The sequence below is a fragment of the Choloepus didactylus genome, chromosome 19 (assembly GCF_015220235.1).
Source record: "Choloepus didactylus isolate mChoDid1 chromosome 19, mChoDid1.pri, whole genome shotgun sequence".
NCBI lineage: Eukaryota > Metazoa > Chordata > Mammalia > Pilosa > Megalonychidae > Choloepus > Choloepus didactylus.
The window spans coordinates 28,781,689-28,805,630 of NC_051325.1; the positions used below are offsets into that span (position 1 = coordinate 28,781,689).

Below are 23,942 nucleotides of genomic sequence, written 5' to 3' on the forward strand. Positions count from 1 at the left end.
CAGACAGAGGTCTCACCATATTAATTTGATCACTTCTGATGAGAAAACAACTTGCCCCAAGGTAGAATAAAGCTGAAAACTCGAACAGCACCTTCTGGGGGTAAGGGGAGTGGGAGGGGAGGCTAACTCTTGGAATCGCCTTTCTGGGTTGGCTCATGCTTTGTTTAGAGCAACGAGGTTTCCCCGCCGTGGTGACTTTCCCTGATGCCGTGGCGACTTTCCCTGAGCTAGGCCCCACTCTCAGTGAGGCAGGCCCACGCCGCCTTTCCTCCTCTATGCAGAGGACAATATGTACTAAGCTGAAAAGTTACTTCCCAAAAGTGAGAAAGGGATTAGAATGCTGCTTCAGAGCTGTGGAATTATTTGGAATGTTTTACAAATGGTTGCTACAACAAAAAAGGGGAGTAATTACAAAATGTATACCTCACAGCATGCTTTTAAAGACACTTGAATTGTGTTCACTTTTCCTTAAAATGTTCCCAGAGGTGCTCAGCCCCTAGCCCAGCTGCAATGCCTGAGAGAGGAAGAGACAGTTTGGTGAAAAAGACACCAAGCCACGGGTGGGTGGGTGGGAGGTGTGCGGGAGAGGAGAAAGCAGCCTTCCCATTGAAGAACGGCCCTCAGTTTAAAGGTCAGCTTGGGGCAGGCTGGTCTCAGGTGGAGTCAGGGTCAAAGTAGCAGCGGCAGGACAGGCCTGGGGTGCTCTACATCTCTTTCAGGTCCAGCAGAGTCTAGTCCAGCATTCTTTGGGTCCAGAGTTGGTCCTCTTTGGTGGACTTCAGTTTATCTTCCAAATCATCCATTGTTTTTTCCAGCTTCGCTACGGTCTCAGCAAACTCAGCACAGGTCTCTGCCCCCTTGAGCTAATCAGTAGGAATCTTTATCTCTTCTTCACATTTGTCTTCTTTTTGAGAGTACTTTTCTACAGCAGCACTCAGGCACTTCAGGTTCTGGTCCATCAGTCTGATATACTTACCATCTCTTGGCAGTGGGACTCAACCAGCTCAGTTCATTCCTCAGTGCATTCCAAGTTCCCTTCAATAATCACCAACTTGCAAGCCACCTCCTCGTATTTCCAATCTGCCTCTTCTGCAATGTGCTTAGCTTCTTTGGGTTGAGTTTCCTGGAGTTCCATCTTTTCTTCATCTTTTAAAGCCCGCTTTTCTATAACCTTTATACCTGTCTCAGCAGCAGCTTTCTCTGCTTCCCACAGGTTTTGCAGGGGTAAAAAGCACTTGTGAGCCAGGTGCTCCTGAGCACGGTCCAGCTCCTCTTCAACCAGCTGGATCCAACGGTTCAAGGAGGCCACCCCAGCCTCAGCCTGCCCCTGGAGCCACCCTTCTCCCTCCATTTCCTGCCAGGCTCTCTCCTTGGCACCCTCGGCCTGCTGCTGTCAAACCTGGATCTTGTGCTTCCTGCCTCGATGGGGGTGATCCCGGCCACAGTGCCCACCCAACAACTGCTTACACTTGGGTTCCTGCCACCTCCACTTGGCTTTGTAGCCACCTCTCCTTGTTTTTATTTTAATGGCAAATATTCTCAAGCAGAACAACCCTCAGTGTCAGTTTTCACTACCAAAAGGTGAGACTGTGTTTCACCTCCATTTAATAAAAACTTCATATGCCAAGCCCTGTCCAGGATCTAGCTCTACTCAGTCTCACTGTCCATACAAGACAATTGAGGCAAGGACCAAATATCCAGAATCCCTGGCCAGCAATGAGAACACAGAAAAAGCTAATCTGTTCATTAATTTTCTTAATTAGAACGATCTTCATATGGTTACCAGTAGCCATAATTAGGACCAGGGATGGATTTACATGTTGGCGATAAGAGACCAGGAAGAAGATTTCAAGGATGATTAAGATAACAAAAGTTTAGGAATTACTTGCTTTGATCATAAAAAATGTTTTAACAGTTCTCTCCTTTACTATGGTATTGAGGCTTCGTTTAAAACTGGTTGGTTTTGTATTTTGTCGATAAGGTGTAATCAAGGCAAAGGAGCAGAACCTGACCCCTTTATAGCTAGAAAAGCCACGGGGGATGATCTGGGTCAGCTGTGGCACTGTGTGGCTCCCTGCTGCACTCTGCAACCGGAACAATGAGGTAAGGCTGTCAGACAAGGGGAACTAGAGACAATTTGGAATTCAGAGCTTCACTGTCACACTCAAAGCAATCATTTAAAAATATTTTTCCTCAAATGATTTTTTAAATATAATTTTACGTGAAAGGTTTCAGCTGAGCCATTTCATACCCTGGCCTAGAAAATAAAGAGCACTTGTGAGCAGAAAGGAAAACCAAGTGAATTGGACCTCAGTTGCTATGGCAACATTGCTATTTTGATGATGACTGTTTATTTCAGCCAAGTTAAGTTAAATGTGAGCAGCCCATTAAGATGATGCTTGAAACTTTAACCTTAACCTTACCTGTAAGGGAAAAAAAACTGAAAAATGATGCTGGAAGTGGTGCCAGAGACAAATATCTGCAGGATCCTGATCGGCAAGAGAATGCTCCTGTTTGCTGGGAAAGCAGAACATTGGTCCCTTTCTATGAAGAGAAATGGGGACGTCCCAACAATCTGTCCAAATTGACAAGTCAACATTTGGTCATTTTAAGATTTAAAGAGGAACAGAACAGGGTTTCTATCAAACAGAACAAGTTCCAGAGCTGAAGGTAACATCTGTGACAGACAAGGAAATTGTGACACTTTTCTATCGGCAACAGAATTCTTGTTGGACACAGATTTTTGTAAACAGAGTTCACTCCACCTCAAAGCAGCATTAAGTAAATCTATGAAATGATCACCTTGGGGGCTAAGCTCTTGTTTTTAAAATGATGGCATTACTTAAAATGTTGGATCCTCTTTAGGAAGTACCTTCACTCCCCCTGGAAGCTTCTGCTGAACGTCCTCAGTGGTGGAAAGTCTCCATCCTCAGAGGACAGAATTACTTTTTAGAAACAGTCAAGACACATGAGTAGTAAACTTGGGCAAAATACTATAGGTGATCAAACAGGGTAACACAGCATGGGGTGAAAAACAAGATTTACCTAAAAATGAAATTGATTTCCTTATGTTTCACGGACTAACTCTGAAAGCACTTCTCACAAAGAAATTCCAAAAACATTCTTTGAATGGCAGTCAGCATCATTTCAAGGTGTATAGACTTTCAAATACATTACCTTGAAGGACAGAGCTAATGTGGATTTAACTTCTGGCCTTTGTAAATGCTCATATTCTTAGATCACAAATCTGAACGTTTTGTGTCCTGACAGCAGGGTTGCCTCTGAGCATGGATTTCAGTTAGGTAATTTGAGTTTGAGTCCTAGCAGTGCCACCTACTGGCTATTGTGACCTTGGGCAGGTTCTTCAACATATTTGAATCTCAGAGTCCCTATCTGTAAAATGGGGATAATAGTATCTCCTGCTTCAAGGACTGTTGTAAGTATTAAGTGATTTATTGGCATAAACCTATAAAGAGAATAAACACTCAATACATAAACACTACTTTACACCTATTAACACTGAGACAAAAAGAGTATCAGAAGCAGAGCTGGTAACATCTTAGTATGCAGGTATTTGTTATTTAACAGCTGGGATTTTTAAAAGCGAATTGTAAGTGCTCCTGTGTGTCTATTACACAGTGATAAAAGCATACTAAAATCCAGATGAACAAGCACTTGTTTGTGACTGGAAGAAACTTCCATCTTTACCATCCTGGCATCATACGCTGATGGGATGAATTACAGCCAATGCTACCCATCTCGCAGCAGTAGGACTATGACTATAGAGAGGTCCCAAGTGCACTCTCTGCAAAGTAAATATGATCATGGCGCGGGTGGAAACAGCATGTGCCTCAGTGTGTGGGAGTGTCAAACACAGAAGCCCAGGCTGGTGGAACCCTCCAGCTGTCCCCCAACACGCTCCCCAAGGGGAATGAGCATCAGAGCGTGGGTGGCACTGAAATGACTCAATCTCCAGGGAGCCTGATGGGGGTGATGGTTTTTATAAGTTGATGGTAACTGTAAATCAGGTGGACAGCCTCAGAGAAAACTTTAGGTTACAGAGTACACTGTGAAGAAGGAGAAAGAGGTTGCATTTAAAAAAAAAAAAGGGAAATTAGGCAGAAAAGCTCTAGGGTTCACAGGATGACTGCTGGGTGAGTCAGAATTGCAGTGCTGAGTCAAATTTTAAAAAGGCAAAATGAGACTGGGAAATACGATGAGAACAGTTATAGGAGATAATTCTCAACTCTCTCGTGTACATGAAAATGAGGAGAGCAGAGCTTTGAGCCTTCTCTTCTGGACCAAATAAGTTCAGAGAAAATGGAAAACTCAAACTGGATAAAGGTCACAAACAAAATTAAATAATTGCATAATACAACCTCTGCAGAAAAGGAGTACAGACAGCAGAGAAGTGAAAGCTGAGGATGACCGAATGACAGAAAATATGGGCCATGAGGAGTTTAGGATATATTTGTGTTGAAAATGTTTCTTACATGGATTATTGAGTAGAAGTGGGTGCAGATATGAAACTGAATTTACACCTTTTCAAGGACACCTTTAGGCAGGTTGCAGAGATAATTACATGCTTTTGACAAAAGAATGTGGTAGACAAGATAATATGAAAATCCTCCTTGCTACCAAACACCTAAAAATGCTTGATAAAATGTTTTTCAAAGTCTTTAAAAGTGCATAACTGAGCTGGTAATAAAGTAAGGAAAGTCTTTAGAGACCAAAAGGAAAATGAGAGTAAGAGTTCCAAGAGGCATGTGAGTCCTGAGCTGGTGCCTACACCTACCATGTCAGCTCTAATCGCCACACGGGGCTCAGGACACAAAGGCTAGGGTCACAGAAAGATGGGGGTGCTTGAAAGGAGACCACTACCTAAACCTGAGAGACCTGAAGTTACACTGTCAGAAAAAAGGTGAACTGGAAAAAAAATGTGCCCTGCAAAGGGTCAAAGTGAGGAAACTTGTCTCAGCTTTGGCTCTGGGTAGAGAGAAAAGCAAGAAATGTCTCCCCTGGGATTTAATAACCACAAGCCTTACACATATTTGTGGCCTCAAGTGAGACTATCTTTGTGGTCTAAAAACTCCAAGCCAGGTATTTTATTTTAATATGGTTCCAGATTGATGTGTCCCCATATGTCTAGAGTAAGTAAATGCAACTTCTCTTTAGAGAAATGTACTCTCAAACTCAAAAGAAACCCCACACATAATGTTCCATCAAACATGTGCTCACAATGAAATCAATATTCACAAAATACAAACTGAAACAAGGTACTTCTTTTTCAATTATTAGCAGAAATTTATTTTCAATGAATATTTGTTATTTTTTAAAAATAGCTACTTACTTTGATTTTAAATATACTAACCATTTAAGTCCTGGAGAAATTTCACCCTAAAAAAATTTAAGCAGCATAGAATAGTATGTATTTACAAAAATCACCACTTTGTTTCATTTTTCTAAATCTGATATATCTTACTGACCAAATTTTACATTATGCAAAATATACAAATTTGGAGGTAATATTCAAGGTAACAAAATTTACCATGTTAACATACACAATTCAGCTGCATACAGTACATTCACAATGTTGTTCAACCATCATCTCTATATTTTTGTAAACAATATCAGTCACAGTGGAGTCCTGTGAAGGGCATTTCAGTAAGTTAAACTTAATTTAAAATAATTTAAGATCATGATTGAGTCATGAAAGATTGTCAAACTTGGCATATCCCTCAATGAAAGCCACATGATATACTAAGTATATCAGAATATTATTGGTAGTTTGACACTTCCAGTCATCCAAGATTGTGGTGGAAGATGCTCAAGGGTTCCATTACCCTATAGCATCTTTGAGCAACTAGAAAAACTGGCAGAATCATCTTCTGCAAAACTCCAGAACTGAGCAAAAGGATAGCACTAACTGGGTCAGTGCCAGCTCAAGAAAAGAGAACTTAAAATCAGTAATAGAAACTCACGGTGCCCTTGCTGACCCTTCCCCCACTCTCTCACTGGTGTGGTGTAGAGCCCTTGTGTGCTTGCACTGTGGGTCCCTGGCCTTGTTCTGTATTGAGCAGAGTAATCTCTGTGTATATACTCGGGTGCCTATATGTCCATGCTAATCTATTGGGTGGCAGCCTGAAGGAGTAAACCAGGACACTCATCTCCGTATCACCCATCCATAACTTGCCTGCAGGTAGAAGCAGCTTGTGAAACAAGGCACTTTTAATGAGAGGGGTAAGTAAAAAGAACCAGCTCCAGAATGAGACCCATAGAAACTTTAGATGTTGGAGTTAATGAACATAGAATATAAAACAAATATACTTAATATGTTAAAGAAATAAAGTAGGGAATCAACAGTATGAATAAGGAACAAGAGACTATAAAGAAATGAACAGGCAGATTAGAAAAAGAAAAAAAGAACTTAGAAAAATGAAAATTATAATAATAGGTCTTCATACCTCAGTGGATGGGTAAAACAAAAGATTAGACACAGCTGGAGAGAGAATTAGAAAATGAAAATGAGCACTGAAGATAGAATACAACACAGAGAGGCAAAGACACAGAGGGGGAAAAAAACAAACAAAAACTATAAGAGATAAGTAAGTCAAAGTGAGATGGTCTAATATATATCTAATTGGAGTTCTAGAAAGAGACAATAGAGAGAATAGGGGAAGGAATACATAATAAGTTAACAGACGAGAATTTCCCAGAACTGATGAAAAGCATGAATCCACAAATTGAGGAAATGCAATATTTTGCTAGCAAGATAAATAAAAAGAAATCCATGGCCAGGCACAAAATAAAACTGTGGATCATCAAAGACAAAAGTAAAAATCCTACAATCAACTAGAAGGAAAAGACAGATTACCTGAAAGTGAATTCCAAATAACTGTTGGGCAATGGAAGCAAGAAGACAGTGGAATAATACCTTCAAAGTTCTAAGAGAAAATAACTGCTGACCTATGGCCATACAAGAAATGGTAAGGAAGTAAGACATCAACCTCTTCACTAGTCAGTTGGACAAACTGATAAATGTCGTAGCCAGACTACCCTCATATCCTAAGCTCATCCTCTAAGAGTGCTTAAAATAGACAATATTCACATCTGCCTAGGTTGATTTATGAAGATTTTGGCTCAAGGCAGAGGAATGAACTACATGAAATTTTAAGGCTTTCTATTCCTTTGATGACATGAGTCTGTTTAATTCACTAATATGGTTCAGCTATCCTTGAAACAGTTTTCCAATGCTAGACTTTGATCCCAAATCACGGATAATCATCTTAAAAGTGTAGGCACCAAGTCCATTCTACAATTTGTTTCTGAAAATTTCATTCCATAATAAGGCAATTATACAAAATCATTCAACTTCAAAGTTGTTCTAGCTTGGTTCTATAAAAAATATTGATGCTCGTAATGCTTTGTAGATGACATTCTCCCTCTCTCTGTAATCAATTATTTCTATTTGCTTTTCAAATAATTACTTACTTTATCTTCGTAACTTAGCCCATGACTGCTGCCCTAGTGGCCTCAGCACTGCAATACTAATTGTGCTGCCATTGGCCCACAGTCTGAGATATCTGTTCCAAATACTCTTTTAGGAAAAAAGAGAAAATAATTATTTTTACTGTCTTATGATATTCATTCTCTTTGAAGAGATCACACAAAAGAAATTGGATAGCTTAGCTTTATGAAATTAAATTTTCTTCTACTCAAAAAACTACACTAATCATAAAAGGAAAAACAGAACCAGAGATATGAGTCAGGCAGTTATTACTGTGTGACATTTACTGTCTTATTGGCATTTAGAATTTTCTGTTACTTAAGGTCCTCAAATTTGTTTCATCTCACATATAAATGAATCAGTTTTCTTGCACAAACTTAGATAGGAATACAAATTTGAAGGGAATTATGTAGACGGAAAAAGAAAAAAATGATCTCATTATACTGGTCTTTCCAGATGACTAAATTTCTTTCACATCTAAGTGGCAAAACCTCAAATGATTTGAAACTTTGGCTCATAAAGGGGGTCCAAAAAACCCATGCACACAATAAATCTTTCATGTGCATTTCTGTTTTTCTGTATCTTGATCTGGGTAGTGGTTACATGGGTGTTACATATATGTAAAAATTAATAAAACTGTACACAAAAGATTTCTGTACTTTATGTAAATTGCATCTCAATTTAAAAAAATCTACACATGCATATTACCTGTCTTCAATAAATCTTAGATGAGGCATAGGAATTAATTTTTTTTTTAAATATTGACAGATGATTCTAATGTTCAGATACATTTGGTAACCACTATCCTAAGTGCAACAAGAACATATCTTGATTGGAGTAGACACTCAGTAGATATTTGTTTCAATGAATGCATGAATGAATTAATGAACCAACAAACTAATAAATACCTACATTATTTACGGTTTTATGAAAAAGCCCTAGAACATAAAAGAAAAAGCATTTCAGATCATGTTCTGAGACTTTAAATGCCTTACCTTATTAGCCCTCACAACAAACCTGCAAGGTAAGTTGGCTGGTCTGGGTTTTTAGGTGCAGCCAACATAAATCACTTTGGCTACTTTAAGCAGAAAGAGATGTATTAAGAAGAATAATACAATTCATATTATTGTTGGGAAAGTTGCAGAAACAGACTCCAGGCTGAGCTTTCAGGAAGTTATTTTAGGATTTTCTAATGGAACATCTTATTTCCACCTTCATCAAAAAGTTTGGAAAACTATGTTGGATGCAATAGAACACTGTTTTTTTTTTAACCTCTCCAGAAAGCTGACCATTACACAGCTCTTACTGGAAACCTCTAGACAAAAACCAGTGGTGTATTCTCTGTTATCTGCAAACCTAAGAAGCAGAACTTTCTAATGACTGGTATTGCCACACATACTTAGTACAGTTTGGTCTATCACTCTGTCTACCTACCTGTCTGTCTGTCCGTCCGTCCATCCATCCATCCATCCCTCCCTCCCTCCAAGAAAATGACCATAAAACTGTATCCAAAATAAAATCATATCATTAAGTACAGATTAAGGCTGAGAGGAGTGAGAAGGGTCCGTTCCAAATCATAAGATGGTAATGTTGAAGGTTCCCCACAAAGGAGAATGAGTTGCTATTTTTAATGATCATAATTTCTAATAGAGATCCTCCAGAGGGCAGGGGGCAGAGAAAATGCTTCATTTTACTTCAGTGAACTTCTCATGAGAAGTTATAAATTGCAAATCTGCCAGTTTGGGAAGGGTAAATATTTGCTGAAGATTAAGTTCATGGCAAAGGTACATCATTAAATCTAACATAATTAAAAGCTCAATTTAGTATCACCTGTGTCTACTCCATTTTTAATAAGCATATGGCCTCAACTGCCACAAGCCATAGATCTATCTCCATGGTGTAGAAGGAAATGATAAATGTCTTCAGCATGATTTACAACAAGGTGAGTCTGAGTTACTCTGTGTGCAAGTGAAAATGGATGTGATTATACAAATGAGCCTGCCAGTCAAGGACATCCGTCACAATCTGGACAAAAATTCATATTAACCAAGTATATGTTGAATTTTACCAGTGATACATGCTTAGAAGAAGGGTCATTTAAAATTTATATTTTAGCCCTTAACTATTTTTTTTTTTATTTTTATCAAAGTAATATATGCTCGTAGTTTTTAAAAGTCAGATGGGGTTAAAAGACTTATAATGAAAAACAGCAGTTCCCTGCTTCTGCATCCCCCTTCCTATTCCTCAATCATTTCTATTTTATAAATCTTTATATGTCTATTAATATGCTCATCTATGATCCATTTTTTAAACCTTATGTATTGCTATCCTATTCTGGTAGATAAGAATTTAGTTCGTAGGCACACACATACACAAAGGCTTATTGTTGGGAATTGCATCATGTCCCGCACAACCCCTGGATCTGAGGGTGTGAACTCATTTGTAAATAGGATCTTTGAAGATGAGGCCAAATTGAATCAAGGTAGTCCTTAATCCTATGACTGGAGTTTAGGGCAAAGGGCATTTGGACATGGAAGGAGAAGTCATAGAGGAAGCCAAAGGAGGCAGATCACTGTGGGACATTGGCAGAGATTGGTTGTCACCAGCAAAATGCTACAGACTTCTGCTCATACCTTGATTTTGGATATATAGCCTCTAAAACTGTGAGACAATAAATTCCTATAGTTTAAGCCAACTGGTCTATGGTATTTGTCATAGGAGCCCAGACAACTAAGACCCTTACTTTCTCCCACTCTCTAAGCATGGTTGAGTCAAATTTTGATTAAATCAATATTCACTATTTATATTATTGTAACTGCATAACTACTGATCACTGTTAAATGCATCACAAATTTATTTTCTTCATTTAGGAAACTATTGTTTCTGTGGTTGCTGGGAAGTCTCAGACATGCTCAGCAGCCACCTCTCAACCCTGGCCTACCCCCTGCCACCCTTTCCTAATGTGTGCAGATGTTGCATTATGTTTCCACCCTACAGCCCTGGGGATGTTAGGTATAATGGAGAAGCCTGATCATATCTTAACCCTGAAACCAGAAACAAGCCATCCCAGCTGCTTATCAGGGAGGGAACTCTCAGTGGCAAGGCCCTCCTCCCCCTGGGTTGCATAACTACTCAACACTCAAAACAACACAGCGTCTCTTCTTTCTGACATGAAGTGAGGTGTGCAGAGCTGCCGTCCAAGCAGTTGCCCTCCCCAGGAGTTCGGCTACACTAGGATCTCTTCCCTGCTCTTTTGGACCTTTTGTGCTGTTTAAGTAATAAGGTGGTCATTTGCTGAAAGTTTCTGTTGAGCCTGAGCCTGTGTTCCCACAATGCACTATGTAGCAACTCATTCGTTAATAGCTATTTCTTTTCTGCATTTGCTTTGTAACTATCTCTAATTCTACCCACACCCTACTAAAGCCTTTCAACACAGTTTGCTACATGTCAAACCAACTGGAATCTGTCAGTGCCTCAGCCCACCTGAACTTTCCCTCGGAGTCTTCCACCCGCTTGTTCTAGTCTGGCTGCACTCACCCCAGGCCAGTGGCACAGCTGGTGACTTGGGACTCCCCTCTCTTGTTGTAAGTCAGAGTCCCTCTTCCTGGGATCCCAAGTCTTCTTCCTTTTGACTCATGCTACAGTTTTAGAGGTGTATATCTTTCAGGAGATTCCTGAGAAAGGGTGGATGGGAGGTAAAGAGTTTTTGAGACTTTACTTCTTAAATCGACTCTCACATTTGATTAATCGTTTGACTCCCACTTAAAATTTTGAAGGCATTACCACATTGGCTTTTAGCTTTCAGTGTTGCTGCTGAGAAATCTGAAAGCATTCTGATACTCAATCCTTAATATGTGACATGTTTTCTTTCCTTTGGAAGCTTTTTGGGTCTTTTCAAATTTTATAGTAAGGTGCATTGGAATGGGCATTTTATCACCGTGTAAGGCATTCCCAGGGCCCTTTCAACATAGAGACTCACATCTGGGAGCATTTCTTGCATTATTTCTATGATAAGTTCCTCTGCCCCATTTTTTTTTTGTTTTGTTTTGTTTTGTTTGCTTCTACTGTCCAGATGTTAAACTCTTTAGATTGATTCTCTAATTTTCTCTCCTCTCATGTTGTCCATATTTTCTTCCTTTTGTTCTACTGTCTGGGAGATTTCCTAAATGTATCTTCCAACATATCACTAAAGTTTAAAAATTTTCACAATATTTTTACTTTTTACATGCTTGTTTTATTTTCTAATTATTTCTTTTTATTGCTTGTTCTTGTTTTACTGCAGGCATATCTTATTTCTCTGAAAATATAATTTTTTTTCTTTTTGCCAATTTCTTCTGTTCCATCATTATCTGTTTCTTCCAAGTTTCTTTAATTCTAATTATTAATCCTGGTGTCTATGATTTGTGATAGAGGATTTCCTCAATGGTTGTGAGTTCATATTTAAGGGTGAGGCATTAAAAAGATAATTGGAAGTTCTTGCCATGGGTAGTAGGGCTTATGGACTGGTGAGCTTCAATTCACTGCAGGATGACTGAGCTATGAAGTGGCTTCTTCATCAGGGAACCCCACAGCAATCTCTGGGATCATTCAGTTTTTTTTCCAGAGATGGCTCCTCCCATCTCCTGACTGGGCAGTGTCTGCCTTCTGTGTCTTGGAAGCATCACCACCCCCTTCACTTCCATCACCTCCACAGTCTCCATCACCAATCTCACCTCCAGAGCCATTACTACCACCTCCACCTCCATCTCAAGAATATCTGGTATCTCTAATGCCTGAGCCTTTCCTGAGTTCCACGAGATGAACTGGCTTGCTTCTCTTTGGCATTCTGCTTTGCAGATACTTGGTTTTACCTTCCCCTACTCTAAGTTAGGTGCTGATTCTCTGTCTGCTTTTCATTTCTGTATACTATGGTTTGGGGTAAAAGATATTAAATTAAAAGTACGATTTTAAAAAAATTAATGTCAGCTTCACCCCTGGCATTTATTCTACCCCTTTTATTGTGATCCTTGCATATTTTCTTTAAAGTAAATTTCCATAATCATCTCTCTTTTCCAAGGCTCCTGTCAGCATCCTTGAGCTGTCCTCATCCTCACTACCCATAAGGGTTTGCATACCACGATATGCACTAAATTATGCTACTCTGTAGGACTCTAATGCTTTCTGAACTTCCCTCTAAACTTTTAGTTTTACCTTATTCTTTATCCCTTGACTGTAATTTCTCTATTCATTTACCTTATGGACTCTGCCAACAATCACCTTTACAACACTATTTCTCTACTCTAAAATGAAGGAGACTCAGTACCATAAAGTCTGTTCATTCATTCTACAAATATTTAGTGAGCACCTGTGTGCGCCAAACAATGTTTTAAGCCCTGGGATACTGTGGTAGAGGAGACACTGCTGCTGCCTATCCAATAACCATTCTCCCCTTCTTCCTTTCCAACAGAATCCCAATTTTGTTTGGGGCAATAATGTGCCCATCACCAAGCAAGATACTCAATTTCCCAAATTCCCCTGCAGCTATTGAAGGTTACCTGCAATGAGACATAAGTGAAAATCTGCTTGGGGTTCCCAGAAGATTGATTTTCTAGTAAAGGGAAAGATAGGGCTGGTACCACTCTTTCTTCTTTCTCCCTTCCTTGGATACATGATAGCTAGAGCACAGAAGCCATGAGGTTGCAAGGCCAAGGGAACCAAAGCAGCATTGGCCCTTTCCCTCTAAACTGCTGGACCAATGTCAACAACCAATTACCCCGAACTTCTTGTTTTGTATAAGAAGCCACTGCAATCTGGTTTTCTCTCACTTGCAGCCTAACAGATTCCAAACTGATAAGTGTAATGAACAAATTAGGTAAAACCCCACACCTCATGGAGCTGATACTCCAGTTGGTGAAAACAGAGAGTAAACAAACAAATAAATATAAATATAAATATAAATATAAATATACACTGTTAGACAGTGACAAGTTATACTAAGAGAAACAAGGGGCAACATAGTGATGAGTGAGACTGCTGTTTTAGATGGAGGGTCCAGAAAGTCCTCTCTGAGGAGCTGAAATTTAACCAGAGACCTACATGCAATGAGGGAGGGAGCCATATGCGGGGCAGCAAGGTTTCAGACAAAGGAAACGGCAAACACAAAGCCCTGAGCTGGGAGCAGGTCTGGCAAGGATGAGGACCAACTGGGAGGCCATTGTGGCCAGAGCGGAGTGAGCAGGGGGAGACCAGGAGGAACCACGTGCACTTAAGGTTAATGGAAGCAATTTTCACATAGACCTTGTCAGGCATATTAAAAAGCCAAATACTGAAATAGTTAGTGAGCCAGAAATATTTGACATAAGACACAGAAAATCACTATTGACTTTCCTTCTTTTGATTAATCAGGCAGGTTAACAGTTTGTGGAATTATCTACCATGTTCGACTTCATGAAGATTCTAAAAAAGAAAAAATCTATACCTCATAAACACACTAGAGACTTTCTGAATATAATAAATAAGATATAAATCTGTACAGACATGCCTGAACTAAATCAAAGGAAGCAGCTCATGTTGTTGAGAAAAACTGAAGACTTTAAAAAAAAAAATCCCTAACCAGTTGTCAAGGCAACAAGAAAAAAAAATTAGAAAGTATAGTTTCCATCTCTAGCAGTAGCACATTCAGAAGTTGTATATTTCCTGGGCTCTGCTTTTGAAGTTTTATTTAACCTTCAGTCAGTCATTTCAGTAGATGGGAAATCCATAGCACCTGTCAAAGCCAGGCAGTGGGACAACTTGCTTTTACTAGCAAGTCTTAAGAGAGTGAAAGTCAACCCTATGGTTTACAAGCTAAGGTATAAGAACTATGTTCTTTATTTAAAAATTATTCTGCAACTTTTCCAGTATGATACAATTTTTCGGAAGACTTCCACTTCTTAGCTAGCCACCAAATGGTTATTGAGAGACCAGAAGGTCAGATAACTTGCTGGAGGGTTTCCAAGTCCTTCTCCTTGAATTTCCGTAATTTCAAAGAATGACTCAGAGCTGGCTTTTAACACCACCTGTGATCCTCCACCAGCCGCCCTGCTAAAGGTCCTGCCGCTCACACGTGGCCAAACACATTCTGGGCAGATGCCAGTGCTCCTGCGAATGAGACCCCTTGCCTGTGCTCATGCCCAGTTCATCCACGTGGAGTGGCCGGTCCCTCTCGGAGGCCCCACTCAGGATATAGTATCTTTTACGTCCTATTGAAATGGTATGTGTGTCTGCTTTCTTATCTGACTGTGACTTCCTAGAGGCAGGGAAGCTGTTCTATCTACAGATGGCACCAGTACCTGGCAAAATTGCTGAGAGAAATGCTTTGTTTTGTTTTTTAGCAAATGAGAAATAATAAATCAATAAACTGCCCTAGGATAAAGCTAATGAACAATCCAAAATCACCATCAACACAACTAGCAGAAAGAACCTGGAAGGCTGGTGGTGGTGGAAAGAGGGAGGAATTGTCTCTGGTCCCAGCTCAGCCCAGACATGCCGGGTCAACTCTTAGTCAAACTAAAATGCAACCTACCTGGGTGACTTTGCAATACATTTTTTTCTGTATTAGTAAACAGGTTATCCCTTTCCTAGTTTTTCCTCTGCATAAAAGTTACACTGTTAATTTTTCTAAAAAAACAAATCTTTAAATCTTTGGAAAGTCCTATTTCCAAAAAAAGGACCCACCGACAGGGTAGGGGAACCACTTACCTGGAGGCAGGAGGTCCCTACCTAACCCTTCCTCGTGGTGAGCAGCTCTGTTCTCTCCTGCTCCCTGAGACCCTCCGGGGCCTCCAGGAGGGGGCTGGGACATGAATGGTAGCTCCCCGTCTACTTTTCCAAAAATTGAGCACTGCCTTCCTGATAGCCAGCAGGACATAAATATTACCCTTAAGCAGACATCTGGATTCCAAGGGTCACGAAGGTGAGGTGAACCTCATACAGGACCAGGGAATCAAATGCAAACAACACATGAAACTTTTGTCTCCTCCGTGCCTGGGACAGCAGGACCATCTCTGATGAATGGGGTTCCAGGAGAGAGGATTAATAGGGCCACTTTCCATAACTGAATGTAGGGCAAAGGGTAGACAAAACGGAAATGAAAAGGATGCAAATCCAACCTAAACTATCTCTTTTCTCTTCTCTGCCCAACTGTGCTCTCATTCTCCTTCAGTGTCTCTCTCTTTCTATCACATGTACACATACGTACTCACACACACAGCTGTTTACTCACTCGGATGGACCCAGTTCAGGACTGACAATAATTTATAGCAACAATAAGCAGAAGCCTAGAATTATTGCAAATGTCACATCACCCCCAACCAGAGCCAAGCGGAAGAAACAAAACAGTGAATCCACTAAGATATTTTAAAGGTCAAGAGAAAAAGCATCTGTGTTAAAGTGTTAAAGGGTGATATTTCTTATCAATGAATAAACTCTTTCATTTAAATACTTTAGGGGTCTAAAGAGAAACTGGGGACAAACTTCAGAGAAGTGGGGAGGAAAAAATCTGAAGAAAGTCAAGAAGGAGAGACACAGGATGCTATTTTAGACGAAAAAGCAATTTATGAGTATTGTTAAGGTGTGTGCACCCAAGAGCATGACCGAGGGGGGATCCCTAGGCAGGACAAGGAAGATTCGTGAGCCACACAGCATACAGCACAGGGAAGGTAACGGCCAGGTGGTTCCAGAAAAGTAAAGAACAGCGCAGCACTGGACAATGGCCAGAAATCCTCTACTTGAAGTGGAAAACTTCTGTTAAAAATCTAAGGCTAAGAAACAGAATTAATGGGGTTTTAAAGTCTACAAGATTTTGGATCCCCATATTCAATAGGATGAGACTGAGGATTTCTTTAATAAACAGAATGGTCTCTCTTTGAAGAATCTGAAGCCGTTTTTAGTGATTTGGTGCAAAATGTATATAACTACTGAACTAATCTCAAAAATTTAAGCACCGAATAAGAGGAGCTTATAACATATATATCATGTTATACTATTTTTATCCTTTTGTTTTACTTGGAAAGGAATACACACACAAAAACATGAAAAATACAGAAAACACATGATTGTTCCGTAAACCCATAACTTCTCTAAAAAAAAAAAAACAAAAAAAGGAGGGCTTTATGATCAAATAAGCATTGAGGAATGTTAAATGCCATACTCTGTCTTCAAGATTCATAACACACATTAACCCATCAAAGACTCTGGTAAGTCCTGCAATAAAGAAACCTGTTTTAACTTTGTTTAAAAAAAAAAAGTCCATAGTCTCAGAACTCTGAAATTCCACTGTTACCATTTTAGTGGGTGAGGAGTTTAATTTTTTAAAAATTAAATTAACAGCTAGCCACAGAATTTCTCTTTGGGGGGAAATCTCTTTTCTTTGTTCTTTTACTTAGAGAAAAAAACCACACATTATACGGATTCCAAGTGGGACCAGAACTTGTCCTCTGGTAGAGGAAGGAGAGAGATGGTGCTGGGTGGGTCTGGATAGGAAGAGATGAAGGCCCAAATCTTAATCTAATTTACATTTTCACATATAAAGAAATCCAAATTAGCAACATAATTTTGCCTAGGAATCTGTAAAAAATGTGGAGATGTTTCTCTCATCCAATCATTTCCAGCACTTGTAAGAAAGGAAAACAAGAGAGGAGGGGCATGAAAGCAATGAATACGACAGAAAAAGGAATAGAAGAAAATAAAACAAAACAGTATAGGAGTTTATCTTTGGAAGGGTGATGGGTGTGTTATTTTTTTCTTCCTAGTACTTTTCCTTACTTCCCAATCTTCTATGATAAACCTGTAAACAAGAACAGAGAGAGAGAGAGACAGAGAGAAAGAGAGAACCAGGCAGTATCACAGCTTGTTTAAAGAACCAAATAAGATCAAAGGGATTAGAGAAATCAAATTGAGACCCCTCAAGGGAAGCATCACAAACACTGTCTCTTAAAAACAAATGCTTGTTCCTGCTTCAGGCAGGGCCTCTGTTCATTTTTCTATCTCTTCAAGTCAATCATTTGTCAAATATTTATTAAATATCCACCATATGCCTGCCCCTGGCCAACAGCAGGGCCATTGGCCTCAATGAACTTGCAATCAAGAAAGAATTAAAAAAGAAAAATAACTAGAGCACTATTAACTGTTAAACTAAGTTCTTTTGCCAATGGCTTTAATTAGCACTTAGGAACAGAAGTCGGAGGTGCCAATGAAGACTGCACCAAACCAAGAAACCTGAGCTGACCCCTAAGGAGAGTGAGGGATTTGGAGAGCTCCCATGGCTCTTCACAAAGAGACCACAGCTAGGTTGGCGTGTCTCAACGGTTTCTTTTGGTGGCCCACCCCGTTCTGCTTAAAGACAATGCAGTACCCGTGTGATCCTTACCCTTGTGTCAAAGCGTCACTGTAAATGGTTCTCTGCGCAGCAGTGGTGGGCCTCTTCTAATGAGTTGACACCAAACACATAGGGGGTAAGCACAGAGAATAGTGATCAGCTCGTCCTTAAATTAATGCAATGCTATATATTCAAACTGATGTATTTCAAACTTTTTATTAAACTGTAAAATATATACATGAAAGTGTCTGAATCATAAATTCTGTTAATTTTCACATACTGAGCGCACCCAGTATAACAAGCACCTAGATCAAGAAACAAACAGCTCCAGAACCCAGAAGCCCTCTCTCTTTGTCCCCCTCCCAGCTATTACCTGTACAAGGGGTACTGCCATTCTAACCCCTAGATTGCTTTGTCTCTTTTAATGCCGTTTATAAATGCAATCATACAGTCTGTATTCTTTTGTAACAGCGTCTTTCACTCAACCATATGTTTGTGAGGTTCATCCACGTTGTTGTGCACAGCAGCAGTTTGTTCATTTTCAATGATGTATAGTATTCCATTGTGTGACTGCACCGTTTATTTATCTGATTCTACTGCTGGTGGGCATTTGCGTAGTTTCTAGTTTAAGGCTATTATAGTCAATGCTGCTGTGACTATTTCAGTGCATATCTTTCCATGAACATATGGATGCATTTCTGTTAGGTATGTTCCTGAGACAGATGGGTCATAAGGTATACATATGTTCAGCTTTCAGAGACACTGCAAATAGGTGTACTAGTGTGTAAATGTCTGAGAATTAAGGACACTGTTCTCTGTTTGCCCGCTCCCAGCTCTCATGATGGCATCCTATGCCAGGCCTGTACTAAATACAGCACCTGATCTTATAGGATCTGAGACTGAGAACCTCAAAGCCATTCTATTTTCATCTTCTTTTAAAAATATTACCTTCACAGATATTGCCCATGCTTATTTTTTTTTCCTAAAGAAAAGATTGTTAGAGAACCTGGCAAAGGGATTAAGAATGCCTTTTTGACCAAAAGGGGGGAAAAAAAGGTAACAAAATAAGGTTTCAGTGGCTAAGAGATTTTAAATAGAGTCAAGAGACTATCCTGGAGGTTACACTTATGCAAGATCCAGTAGATATTCCAAATGCCCACGGTATGCCAAGCCCTAATCAACAGTAGTCCCCAAAACACTAGAGAATACCTAGGTCCCTATCTGAGACTATAAAAATTTCACTCACTAAGTTTACTTTCCAGAAATTTAAATCCCACAGAGTGTTCCTATACCAGATAAGTCCCCAAACCCACAGACAATGGCTTCTCCAAGAACACCAACCAGATACATTCCCCTTCCCTATAATGTCAACACTCCTTTTCAACCTTTTCAATATGAACAAGTTATGGAGGTCACTGCCCAGATATCTCTGAAGGTTGAGAAAGTGATCAAATGAGAGAGATCAAAAGAGTTAAATCCTGACAAGATAGGATTTAACAAAAGATTATGAATACTGCATCTTTAATTTTTTTTTTTTTTTTAGTTTCTAGAGTTCTAGAATAGCTAGAAGGAAATAACTGACATGGTGGAACTGTAACACTTAACACTCTTTGAGATTTGTTCTATAGCTACTATAGACAGAGAAAGCAAATAAAAATCTTACATAAAGGGAAAAAAAAGAAGAGGTTGTTAGGAATTGTGGAATTAATTATTTTGTTTAAGGCAAATTATATTATAAAGGACAAATTGTGTGGCAAAAAACAACTTGTAGTTACAATTAACTTCAAAATAAATCAAGTTATCCATATAAAATCAACAACTCACTGGTAAATTAATGAAAAAGATGAGGGTTGAGCTTTTAATTGCTTCTATTGCAAAACACCTAAATCTAAACTTAGATTACCAGGCAGAAAAGAGGCAATTAGTTTGCAACAGATCTATCAGAAAAACACCACTTTTTAACACGGCTCCAGAGTTAATCTTCCTCAAGTTTATGAAAACCATCTGCCCAATTTTTACAGGTTTTCATTCTTTAGATAATCCTATTCAGTTTTTCCAAACTAATTGCATTTTGCTGTTTGTTTGTTCTTTTTTTTATCAGTATCTTTTTCTAACACCTCCAGCATACAATCACAAACTTCATAAAAGCCCTGTTGTCTCAAACCCCAAGTTTAATTTCCTTTCCAGAACTTTTTGTTTTTCAGAATATTAAACCTTGGAAAAAATGACAGATGAAAAGATTATTGAGCAATGGTAGGGCTTAAATGAATTAAGGCTTCCAGGCTGTGCTGCCACTTCTTGTTTCCAAGAAGCAATCTTTTCTCAGCTCATTACATATCACTCTTGACCTTTAAAAAGAACTCCCTGAAGTCATTCATTAATAATAAAATCTGGTTAGACGATCGTAATAGTGAAACAATATAAAATGAAGCCAATTTTCAATTTTAAGACCTATAATGCCTATTATACGTTTTCAGAATTACTAAAAAGGATTGAGGTGATCCAAATTCCAATCAAATATATTTCACTTGGCACCATAAATTTCTATTCTCAGATGAAGAAACTACACATAAACACAACTGGAAAAGAGAAAAGATAATAACAATTTCAGAAAAAGGATAATTCCCAAAATATTACTATATTCCCTAGAGAGATTGAAGGAAAAAAGGGATTTGTTCTTCTCAGTACAAGACCTGCCTTAGTACAAGAGGAGGGTGGCTGCTCCAGTGATGGGGAAGTGGAGGGTCACAAAGACAAGAACCTTTCAAGTAGCAAGCAATGATTTGAGGGTCATGGAAAGGAACCCCATGTACCCTTCCACAGTACCTGGCATCTGTATCTTTACTCTGCTGGCCTCCTAAGGTTCTAATTTGTCACAGTGTATTGGGACTAATGTGTTTATTCATTCAACAAATATTTATGGAGCACCTATTATGTGCCATATACTGTCCTAGAGTCTGGAGATTCTGAGACAAATACAGGTATGGTCCATGCCCTCATGGGGCTACAGATCTAGATGAATAGGGAAAACATGCAATAAATAATTACAAAAATAAACTCTAATAAGTGACATACAGGATGCCAGGAGGGTATGGCAGCAACCAAATCTGGACGTGGTGGGAAGACATCAGGCAGTGACTTGATTATGTGCAACACGCAATATCTTTAATCAGTGTTAAATATGTTGAATCCGATATTCATAAATTACCACACTCTTTAGCCAGACCAGTAATATTTATGACATATTTCCATTAGTCATCTTCTATGCAACTAACTTTTTTGACCCTTGTTTTTATTTCTGACTCTTGTAGGTATCACAAAGGAATGTCGAGATGGCTATGGTGTGGTCTCTGCCCTCAAAGATGGGATGATCTAGTAGAGAAAGCAAATAACAAATACCCAGCAGGCCCACATGAACCACATCCCAGTGAAGTACACACAGAGTCAGCTGAGAGGGGACACAGCTGGCAGGCAGGGGAAGACCACAGAGAACAAGGGTATTTGGGCTGGGTCCTATGAATTTGTAGCATTTCTCCAGGCCTGGAAGAGTTGAAAAGAGGTATATGGTCATAGCATGTTTGAAAAGCAGCCTGCAAACTAGGAGGGAGGCAGCAAAGGAGAACAGAGTGGGAGGGGGTCAGAGATTGGGGACTTGTGCGTGGAAAGGTGGGTGTGGACCAGACTGCAAGGGGCCAGGAGCCAGGCTGATGGGGGCTGCAGAGCAGGGGCCGTGTGTGGGTGGGAGCTGTCTGCCCTGGGAGACTGACTACAAGGACCAGATGGACAGGTGCCCTTGCTCTGTCTTGGAGACGGGAAGCAAGGGGAGGCCGGGCAGGAGATGGAAGGAGGGAGAAATGGGAGATGGACATACTGGCTTCCCTGGCTCCATCCCTCCACCAAGCTCACAGCTCCTGTCACGCAGCCCTCTCAGCACAGCTCCTGTGAGTGCTCTCAGGGTTTCTAGCTCTAGGTACTGTGCTTCCCCTCATGGTTTCCTCATACCTGCTCATACCTTTGTACAGAATCTCTTTATGAAGCTCTCCTCACATTGTCTGTTGAACTTGTGTTATCTGCTGCCCACTAGGACTTGATGGGTTCATTCAGGTAGCAAGGAAGTCAGGGGGAGGGGCTAATGAAGGCATAGAGATACAACTGCAGATACAGATACTTGTGGGAGAAGGAGAGGACAGAGGATGGAAGGGCATGATGATGGTGAAGAGTGGAGAATGAGAGAGGTGGACGAACAGATTAGCAGCAGATCACAGAACTTAAGCGAAACCTACCATGTGGCAGGCTCTGTTCCACAGGCTCTAACATGACTCCCTAACTGTAATGGCCTCCTTGTGAGCATCCCATTTAACAGATGAGGAAACTGAGGCACAGAGAGGACAAGCGACTTGCTCAAGGTTCCAAGCTAGTGAGTAGCAAAGCTCAGATTCAAAGCCAGGGAGTCTGCTGCCAGAGTCATGGTCACAACCAACGTGCTAGACTGGCCGCTCTGCTTGGGGTGACGGAAGGGGATTTCCGAATTCAAGATCTTGGAGGAGGCAAGGCACTGGGTGATGACAGCTCTGGGAAAAGCCATCTGAGTAGGTTGCTGAGGTAAAGCTACTTGAAGAAAATCTCACTATCCTATACAAGCCCTCTGCCTCAATGTCTCAATGACAATACATAATCTTGAACACACATCAGAATGGCAGAAATCCTCAAGTAAATGACCCTATCCAAATACATTACAGTTGCTTCTGCTATAAACCATAATTGTGTTCCTAAGAAGCCTCACATTATTAAAAAATATATACAGCTATTTCAATAGGGGAAAAGGAGGATTGTGGTTAGAGAGGACTGACAAAAGTAATTTCTCCGACAGGAGCTTCAACAATAGAGTTTAATTATATTTTGTTACCACCTAAGAATAATAAATGGCTTGACCACAACCAACAAAAGAGATCCAAAAGATGAGTAGAAAAATGGGAACAAAAACTAAATGACAAATAGGGTGGGATGGGGGGGATGGATTGGGTGTTCTTTTTTTATTCTTATTCTGATTCTTTCTGATGTAAGGAAAATGTTCAGAAATAGATTGTGGTGATGAATGCATAACTATATGACCGTACTGTGAACAGTTGATTGTATACCATGGATGATTGTATGGTATGTGAATATATTTCAATAAAACTGAAAAAAAAAAAAAAGAGAGATCCAAAAGCAAAACCTGAGCAGCACAGACAAACAACCTGCAGCCAAGTTCATGCCCACTGATGGTAGAGAAAAGCCCATGATACCAGCTGGCACCCCCAAGCACACTGTGCAGGGCTGTGCCCCCTGCTTCACCGGCAGCTGCCTCCCTCCTCCAGGGCAGGCCCAGCACTCTCACCAATTCTGCTCACATCCTAACCACTAGTGGCCCAGAAAATGCAAGCCATGCTCCCTCAGGAATCAGTTGCACAACAGTTAGTTCTCGGAATGAAAATTTTTAATCTAAGTGAAATATTTATAAAGAATGTTTACGGTCTCTTGCAACAGATAAGATAATGAGACAGCGGTGCTCTGGAAAATGAGGAGTGTTGTATACATGTAACAATGGCACGGTGCATCCTGGTTACTTGTTTTAAATGGCATCTCACCATTTAAACTCAGTTCTCTTCCTTTGGGCAGCAGAGCCATGCCAACCTGCTGTTACTAATACCCGAAATAACTTCCACAGCAATCACTTCCCTTTCCTTAAAGACAGAGAGAAGAAGGAAAAATGTTCTCTAGCCAGACCAATATTTTTTCCATTTGCACCGTGGGCTGCCAAGCGTAGCAACTCTGCTGAGAATGTAGTGAGGGATCCAATAACGAGCTCTTAGAAATATCGACTAGGGAACTGCAGTCACACAGTGGATGTTTGATAAGAGCTGCTGGCTGTATTGACTGGCTTCTGCTTTGTTCTGCTCTTCCATAGTCTTCATGCTGGGTCCCCACGCAGTAAAGACAGGGATAAAGGGAACGGTCCATTTTGGCAGTTGTTCACTCAGCAATCACAGGCAGGTTGCACAATTACGTGCACAATCAGCTTTTACGTGCAAGAGGGAGTGGCTGGCAGATGACATTTAT

General features: G+C 40.1%; 1 protein-coding gene and 1 pseudogene across 5 annotated transcripts in view; both read right to left on the reverse strand.

Annotated features, from left to right (window-relative positions):
• The window catches only part of SHLD1 (shieldin complex subunit 1), an 84,024-nt gene that overhangs the window by 10,373 nt on the left and 49,709 nt on the right, over window positions 1-23,942 (reverse strand). For 2 of the 5 annotated variants that reach the window (XR_005213051.1, XM_037811417.1), the window contains one exon: window positions 17,895-17,950. The exons of the other annotated variants lie outside the window; for them this stretch is intronic. Coding sequence is in view for 1 of the 2 variants with exons in the window: in XM_037811417.1 (XP_037667345.1) it covers window positions 17,910-17,950 (41 nt within the window). In the remaining variant the exon portion in view is untranslated. The remainder of the gene's footprint in view (window positions 1-17,894; window positions 17,951-23,942) is intronic. 5 annotated transcript variants of the gene reach the window in all.
• Window positions 577-1,376, reverse strand: LOC119515455 (annotated as a pseudogene).